Source organism: Cibotium barometz, chromosome 49 (genome assembly GCF_041138505.1).
Source record: "Cibotium barometz isolate CiBa-2024 chromosome 49, ASM4113850v1, whole genome shotgun sequence".
Lineage (NCBI taxonomy): Eukaryota > Viridiplantae > Streptophyta > Polypodiopsida > Cyatheales > Cibotiaceae > Cibotium > Cibotium barometz.
Window position 1 is genome coordinate 4,148,603 of NC_141094.1, and position 9,265 is coordinate 4,157,867.

General features: G+C 39.9%; 1 protein-coding gene across 1 annotated transcript; it reads left to right on the forward strand.

Moving 5' to 3' along the window:
- Positions 1 to 387: 387 nt before the first annotated feature.
- LOC147610211 (putative N-acetyltransferase HLS1) lies at positions 388 to 2,344 on the forward strand. The gene is made up of 3 exons (XM_086786421.1): positions 388 to 706; positions 872 to 1,047; positions 1,249 to 2,344. The coding sequence occupies exons 1-3, from the start codon at positions 506 to 508 to the stop codon at positions 2,156 to 2,158; spliced, it is 1,287 nt and encodes a 428-aa protein (XP_086642547.1). The 5' UTR covers positions 388 to 505; the 3' UTR covers positions 2,159 to 2,344.
- The last annotated feature ends 6,921 nt before the right edge of the window (positions 2,345 to 9,265 follow it).

Sequence of the window (9,265 nt, forward strand, 5' to 3'; positions counted from 1 at the left end):
CGTATGCATACAAACACACACACACACAGCTCAAATGGGGATGCACACTATTTCAATAATCGTAATTTAAAGAGACCAGGGCCCACATTCTTGACTTGGTTATACACAACAATGATTCAAACGGGGTGGTACCTTTTCACAATCATGTGTTTCTTGAAGGGATCCTTGGATTGATTACAAAATGCTACGATGATGACGAAGAGGTGCTTTGTTTAATAAAAGTTGATGACGACCAAGGGGTCTTTGTTTAAATTAAAAATGGCGTTTGGGTGATTTTTATAGTTGACTGCGCGTTAATAACACTATGATTACGTAATGGTAACGTCGTATCTGGGCGGGCAAGGTCTGCGTATGCGAGCTATTTAAGCAACTCTAGTCTCATCAATATTGCGCTCAATATAGCGATCACTCACAGACAAATTGAAGGTTAACTCTTGAAGTAATTAGTGGATCGTGTTAGTGAAGCTAATCCCTACCACAGTCGCTAGTGTTCAGCTTGGTGCTGATGGACTCTACCGAGCTCAAAGTGGGGAAGCTAACTCTGAGAATAAGGGAGTTTAGCAAGGACACGGACATGCAGCAAGTGGAGGAGCTCGAGAGGAGCTGCCAGGCAGCAAGTACTGCGCCAGGTAAAGCATCACTCTTCACCAACATCATTGGCGACCCGCTTTGTCGAGTGCGAAGCTACCCCATTTACTGCATGAAGGTACGCACAACGTATAAGCCTTCTCCTTTACTTATCATGCCAAACCTTTCCCTTTCAAGGCCTGCATATACATATACGGTATTCATGTATCGTACAAGTCGGTATCATACAATACAGACCTCCTACTGTACCTTCTTTAATCGCACCCATTCCAACCAATTACAGGTTGCAGAAGCTCTATCGCTAAACGGTGATTATACTATAGTGGGCATAATCAGAGCCGGGGTGAAACAGGTGATCCGATACGTAGATACCCACAATGAGGACTCGTCTAATACGCGCACTACAAAGTATGTGACATCGGCGTATATCTCCGGGCTACGTATCTCTCGTCTCTATAGGTAACGACACTTATCTGTGCCAATATACGGCTCAGGCGTTCATTACCGTTCTCCTGCTTAATTAATTAACCTGATGGGTATTATTATCTATAGGTAATTACACTTATTGGTGCCAATACACGGCTCAGGCTGTGAGTATTAACGTTCGCCTATGTCACGCTGCTTAATTAACCTGCTGGGTACTATGATTAATCTTTGCAGACGTCTGGGTGTCGCACAACAATTGGTCATGGAGATGGAGGCCTGGTGTAGGAAGCATGGAGCCGAGTATTGCTACATTGCGACTGAGAATGATAATCAGGCTTCTGTGAATCTCTTTACACTCAAATTAGGATACATAAAGTTTAGGTCTCCATCCATACTGGTGCAGCCTGTGTATGGCAAGCCAAAGAGTTTCGCCTCACGCAGTATGGAAATCGTGAAGCTGAGCGCAGCTGAGGCTGAAAGCCTGTACAGGGCCGCTCTGGGAACCATGGAGTTCTTCCCAAAGGATATTGATGCTATCTTAACAAGCCCTTTCAATGCGGGGACTTGGCTAGCTCGTTACAGGGGTGAGGAAAATGAGCAGAAATTTGATAAGCATGGGGTGGTTTTGGGATCCGAGGGTATACCTTGCGCTATGCTAAGCTTGTGGAAATATGACAAGCTAATCAAATTCGAGGTAAGAGGGGCCTCTTCACGCATCAAAAGGTGGGCAGCTCTTACAAGATTGGCTAACAAGCTTGTACCATGGATGGTGCCCTCCCTGCCCAATGTGTTTGATAAGGCATTTGGTATACAAGTGATGTATGGATTGCACGTGTGGCAAGGCAGAGGCGGCGGCAGCAGCACCAACAATATCAAGCGCAACATGCTATTGGAGGGCTTGTGTTGGCACGCACATAACCTGGCTTTGCAAGAGAACTGCAAAGCTCTTGTCACAGAGACGGGAAGCTGTGACCCATTGAAAGGAAGCATTCCGCATTGGGAAAGAATTTCCGAGCAAGACCTGTGGTGCATCAAGCGTCTTCAACATGATATTAGTAGCCCATCGTTGATGCATGATCAGAAAGAAGATTGGTGTAAATGGCCTCCGGCACCCACCTTGTTCCTTGACCCTCGAGATTTCTAAGCAGCCCAATCCCTGTGCATTGCAGTAATAGCAAAAAAGCAAAAATCTTAGCCACCAATTATGCTACCCTTTCATCATCATCGGTGCAGAAAAGCACATCATGCGCATGTATATTCTCCCACCACCTACGTTTGGCTTTACTCTTTTAAAGAACAAATTGATCTGTTGCTGTGTAAATACTAAGATGCTTTATTTCTCCACCTACGATGGGCTTTATTCTCTTTATTTTTTTGCCTTTTCCCACCGAAGCAATGAACAGATATTCTTGTTGGTGAGGAGATAAGATGCGCCATAGAAAGAGGTCAATAAGAAAAGGTTAGCCAACCCTTACATCAACCGGAATCAGCCGAGATGATTTTGACTCTTGAGAGAAACCCACGAACACTTGCATGCGTCGACATCTTTTAAACACATATGACGAGGAGGATTCTCATTGTAGAAGTCAATAACCTTAACGATGTAACCTTCACAATGTGTACTAAATCTGTAGTAATAGTAGTACCAATAAGGAAATGAAGGAGACACTCCCCAGTTAGAGCATGCCTTCCTTTTCTTGTTATTGGTGCATGAGTACTCAGTGTCAAGAGACCACACACTTTTGCATATTTGGTGCGTTTGAATGTACTTTGGAGGTAATTTGGAAGAGCTTGGAGAATAGCAAGCATGATGTCAATCCTTCTCACCACGTATTTTAGAGGATATTGTAATCATGAACAAACATTACATTTACACTTTAATCTAACTATAACCAAGCTTGAATTTAATTTATCAATTTGAGAAAGCCTTTTTGAAGATTGAACAAGAAGTTAATTCTTTCTTTTTCCCAACACTGGTCAAAGGATAAGATATAAAGGGGTTGAATGTTTAATAACATTTTACGGGGTTGTGAATGTCAGTTTAATCCACTTGCATGTGTAAGGGTAAAGAAAGGTTAGATTAACAACTAGTATAGGTTGAAGTAGTTTTTACATATTAATAAAGGTATATCATTAATATATGTAGGATAATATTCATATAGTTATTAGTAGGTCATCCATTGTTTGTGTAAAGGTTGATGGAAATCTACACTATATAGGTTACCCATTGTGTGTGTGTGTGTGTGTGTGTGTGTGTCTAAAGGTTGATGGAAATTTGCACTTTATAGGTTACCCATTGTGTGTGTGTGTGTGTCTAAAGGTTGATGGAAATTGCACTTTATAGGTTACTTACATTATCTTTAAATAGGCTCGGTTTTAAGTGCACAATGTGAAGGAGTTTGTTTTTAGTGCTTAAGATTATTCCACTATAATAGAAAGAGGGGATAGCAGCATTTATAGTGTAGCTTTTATAAAGAGAACTGAAAAAGTGTCAGGGTGTAAGCATCGCTATAAACAACGCTATTTTTTGACTCTATAAGCGCCGATAAAAATGATGCTTCAGCGATTCTGAGAACAAAAAAAAGGGACAGATTGGGGTATTATCCCCAATCTGCCCCATTTTAATTCAATATGTTGATCAAATGACAGATTCAATTTTTATACATAAACATATCAAAATACATGTAGAAAATAACTCAAATACATAAGTAATTAAAACAAGTGAAACATACATCTGAAATATATTAAAACCTGAAAACTTTTTTGTATTAAATCCAAAATACCATGGAAGGCAAGTTACAACGAGTATGAAATGCAAAATGCAATAGAAGGTGAGTTACATCTTGTACTAAAGACAAAATGCCATGATAGGCAAGCTACATTGAGTCTTGAGTTACATAACAGGGAATACACAAAGCCAAAGGTAAAACACACAATGATGAAGTAGGCCGGTCTCTACTCATCATCATCATCATCCTCGTCCTCGTCCTCCTTCCCTATTGCCTCTTCTTCATCTTGTGCTGTATCACATAAGATTAAGTAATATTAAAATACAAATAAGATAAAATTCTTAAAGCTTATAAAAACAAAAGAATATAAACTTTTAAAACTTATTCAAACAAGTAACTTACACTGGGCATCACATCATAGTTCAAAACGACACCAAACGATGGGTCGCTGGACTTCTCAATTCTGGATTCTTCCCCCACATGCCTACATCATAAAAACATAGCTATTATGTATATAGAATAGAGAGGACTTAAAAAACATATCTATTATGTGTATACTCTATGCATGCATAGAGATTTATGCGTAAACTTATGCACTAAGCTTTACTGCTACATAAGCTTAAAGCTATCATTAAGCTCTATGCATAAAGCTTAAACGCATTAAGATTTAATGCATGAGCTTAAAGCATGCATTAGATTAAATCCTTATGCATAAGTTTAGGCATGCATAAAGCTTTATGCATAAAGCCTTATGCATAAAGCCTTAAGCATTTATGCATAAGCTTTAAGCTTTTATATTTATGCATGCATTAGCTCTCTGCTTGATGCATAAGCTTAGGCATTCATAAAGCTTTATGCACTAAGCTTAGGCATAAGCTTTATGCATATAAAAATTAAAACCTCAGCACCCAAGGGTGCAATAAATATAAATGAAAAGAATAAGAGCATTGGAGGGAATGTTGTGGCTTTTGGGTCCACGTCTCAGGGGAGGCTCTCAGGGAGTGCTTAGGGGTTGGGACTTCTATGAAGCTCCTGCGTTTCCTCGGTTGGTTTTAAGTTAGGTGCAAGGGAACTTCTTGCATTTTGAACTGCTTGAGGTTCCTCCTCCAATCACACTTGACAATCCTTGACTAGCTCTCGAGTGGGCCTTCACTCTCTCCTTTCTCCTTGATTGGGTTTGGATATTTAGCTACCTTCTTGGGCAAACAGCTGGGGTCTATTTTCTCTCTTACTTGAATGACAGATGGTAGTATTTTTTCTTTGTCAGATGAGGAAGATGACACATTAGTAGTTGTCCCCTCGTTGGACCCACTTTTTATGATAACATGGCTATATCCCTTGTCGATCTTTGTGGCCTTTTTCTTTCAAGAGTGCTTGGTTTCTCGTGCTTATTCAGGAACCTAGTTAGAAGATAAGATCCTTGCATGTCCTGGGGCTTCCTACTTCTGCGAAGTAGATGCTTCAACGAACGAGTGTAGTAGCATGGGTTGTGGCTCTCCTCCTACTTTGCATTCATGTGATTGCATTCAAAGAAGGCACTGTGTGGATGAAGCCATCCCGTATACGCGACAAATTAATATTTAGCTTCATTTCCCTTTCCTAATACACCCATCCTTAATGGGAAATCCTTGTACATATTATCTATCCCACAACCTGTGAATAAGGGAGTTAAGGTGGGAGTACTCACAAGAGTACTTGCATCCCTTTCTTGATTGAACACTCAACTATTCGATGAGGTCCAGCCACAGTGATGGCTTCGAGGGGTTCATCTAAAAATATGTAAGTATAGCATGTGAGTTCAAATGAAAGAGTTTTTTAATTCAAAATTTTAATGTAAATTTATAGAAATACATCTATAAAAGGGGGGCTTTAATTGATTTTGGAAAAAAAAACCCGTAAGTTCATAAAGAAAAAGGGTTCATTTTATTCATGAAAAAAAAACCCGTAAGTTCATAAAGAAAAAGGGGTTATTTTATTCATGAAAAATTCACAGGTACGAGGTTTTTAAATAGCCCTTGAATGTGCATGATACATAGGGTTTCTAAAAGTAGTGCACCCCCTTGAGGTGATGGCATTGTATAGGTAGACTTTTAGATATACTATTCAAGTCTCATTCCCATGTTGTCACGTTGCTAGGTATACTCTGTCTACATGTGCTCACCCTCCATCACGTAGTGACTCAGGATTTGCGAGGGTGGGCTACTTGGCTTAGGGGGTTCAAAGATGGTGTTGTTGATAGCTTGTCCCTCCTCACCTTCTTCAACTATTTCTGTCAGGTCCAACTAGTGAATAGGGATCACTCGAGGTAAGGGTGGTTGTGGTGGAAGAACTAGGGGTGGCAAGGGTACTTTGGGTACCCTAAGGATTCCGCGGGGCCAAGTTGAGGTGCATTGTGTTGTGCTGGGGCTTACAAGGCTAGTGGGGTTGCCTCAAGTCAGGCGGCGGCTACGATAGAGGCCTTGCTTAAGCAACTCTTTGGTGGTAGGCTGGTAGCAATTTGCGGTTTCATGATTGCCCCATATTTGGTAGTAAGCTTCTTAGAGATTGGGTCTGGGTCTTTGTTAAGCCTAACATACTACCTTGCACACAAACAAGGAGAGAGAAGAGAACAGAGACACATGCAAGGGTCGAGTTGTCCGGAGAGTTTCACTTAGCCAACCCTAATTAGAGTTAACTCCTTGATGTGAAGCCACTTGGGGCTCACTCCATCTCTTCTTGTGTCACCCAAGAAGAGATTCAATGGCTAGGTAGAGAGCAAAAAAGAGGGAGCTATGGAAATCTCAACCTTCACTTCATGACACATGCATGCAAAAGGGACTTAGTATGTTAGGATGAGCCACTTGGAACCGCATATAGAAGTCCCTCTGTGACAAAGAAGACAAGTTTAGACACACTATCAAGTATTAGAAATCATTTTGAAGCAACCTATAGCATTGGTAAGCATTATGATGCACTTTCAATGAGTGTAAAGCTATGACACTCATTGGGTAAAGCTCTTAGACGCACTTAGTAGCACTTTCTGCACCTAGCACCACTTGTAAATGGTTGTAAAGCACTATAAAGCACTCTCAGGCACCTGCAAGCACTTAGAAGCCTGAGGATCCATTTAGATAAACTTGGAATAACATGGAATTTCTTGGAAGCACTTGGAAGCACTTAGAAGCACTTAGAAACACTAGCAAACACTTAGAAGCAAGTAAAGCATGTGGAAGCACTTGGAAGCACTTAGAAGCACTTAGAAGCACATGGAAGCACTTAGAGGCACATGGAATCACTAGCAAGCAGTGATTGAGTACTTAGAAGCACTTGGAAGCACTTAGAACCACTAGCAAACACTTGGAACCACTAGCAAGCACTTAGAAGCACATGGAAGCACTTAGGAGCACATGGAAGCACTAGCAAGCACTAGAAACACTTGGAAGCACTTGCAAGCACTTAGAAGCACTAGCAAGCATTTAGAAGCCCTAGCAAGCACTTACAAGCACTTGGAAGCAGTTAGAAGCAGTTAGAAGCACTTACAAGCACTTACAAGCACTTGGAAGCAGTTAGAAGCATTTACCGCACTTACAAGCACTTACAAGCACTTGGAAGCAGTTAGAAGCACTTACAAGCACTTGGAATCAGTTAGAAGCTCCTGTTATCACTTTTGAAGCTCTATTAAGCCATTACGAGCATAAGCATTTGGAAGCATTTGGAAGAACTCTCAGGCACTTGGCAGCTTTTTGAAGCACTACTAAGCACTCAGAAGCAACAAAAGGCACGTAGAAGCACACAGAAATATTTAGATGCACTTGGAAGCACTTACAAGTAGTTAGAAGCTCTTGTTATCACTTCTGAAGCTCTGTTAAGCCATTACGAGCATAAGCACTTGGAAGCATTTGGAAGAACTCTCAGGCACCTGCTGGCAGCTTTTTGAAGCACTATTAAGCACTGAGAAGCAACAAAAGGCTCTTAGAAGCACACAAAAACATTTAGATGCACTTGGAATGACATAAAATTACTTGGAACCACTATGAACCACTTAGAAGCACTTGTGATCACTTGAAGAAGTATGTCAAGCACTATAAAGCATGGTTAAGCAATATAGTGCACTGTCGGGCACTCAGAAGTGGTCTTGCAACCGGATCTTTAATTTTCTTGAAGAAAATAATCAAAAAGACTCATAAATTAAATCAAACATCAAAACAACTACTTGAATTAAATTAAAAATTAAAAGCATATAACAAAACATAAGACAAGAGAAAGAAAACATCACCATCAACGTGCTGGGTGCAATCTTCCCCCCCCAACGTGAGTGGCTTCTTCTCGCGTGGGTATTTTTATATATTCCAAAAAGCAAGCTTTCAGCCAAAAATAAAGTATACATCCATATTTGGACTTTGCCATTTAATTAGCCTTTGTCCTCAATTAACCTTTGTCCTCAATTTTAGCCTTGGTCCTCAATTAACCTTTGTCCTCAAACCTTCTAAGGTTTGCACTATTTTTCTAATGCAATAATCTAACTTGTGCACATATGCACATTACAAAATAATTCAACTAATGCTCGTACACACACTTAACAATAATTTGACGCATGCACATACACACATCACACTGATGTCAAAATAATTTCAAATGCCATAATACAGTCACAAAATATTGTGAGATCGGTCCACACGCCATGACTCAATCCACCATCCGTGCGACACCTAAATCGGTACCCTCGCACTGTGCAACACCTAAATCGGTACCCTTGCACACCTCATCACCTAAACTCATAAACACAAACCACGTCAGTAGTAACAATTAATTGACATCACATCAATCAATCCTAACGTGTTCATGATGAGAAATAGGCATCATAAAAAATATATACAAATTTAAATGACCATGATTATTATTCAAATAACATGGGTCATAACAGTCCTCCCTGTTTGGGAATCAACTGTCCTCAGTTGTACAATCAATGAGTGGATGGCTTCATGGTACAAGTGGAGGACAAGATCATCACATCAAACAATTTCTGAAAATAAAACCCAACAAATGAACGCATGTAAAAGGGATCTAAGTGTCCCATACCACTTAGGTACCTTCCACATACAAACACTCGCTGGTGAAAGATAGAAGACATAGATACGTCTGAGGTAGGTATGTAAAACCAATCTAATGTCCCATACCATAGATTAATTCCACACCACACTACCTTAAGAATAGAAGTTTGAGACGGAGTAGCTAATTCCCTCTGAAACTTTTATTCCGACATAACTTTTCTCTATCCTCAAAATTAGTCTACAAGTCTTATTCCAAAAATGAATTAGGTTGAAAATAATCACTTACTTTACTGCCAATAACTTGATGAATTCGGGGGATTTGTTCTTGATCTTCATCTTGTATTTGTCTCACTAAATTCTCTGGATTTGTTTTTGATCTTAATCTTGATAAATTCTTGAGATTTGTCTTTGATCTTAATCTTGTACTTGTCTAACTAAATTTCAAAAATTATAATCTTTGAATAAGTATATAATTCTTGGATTTGTAAATGA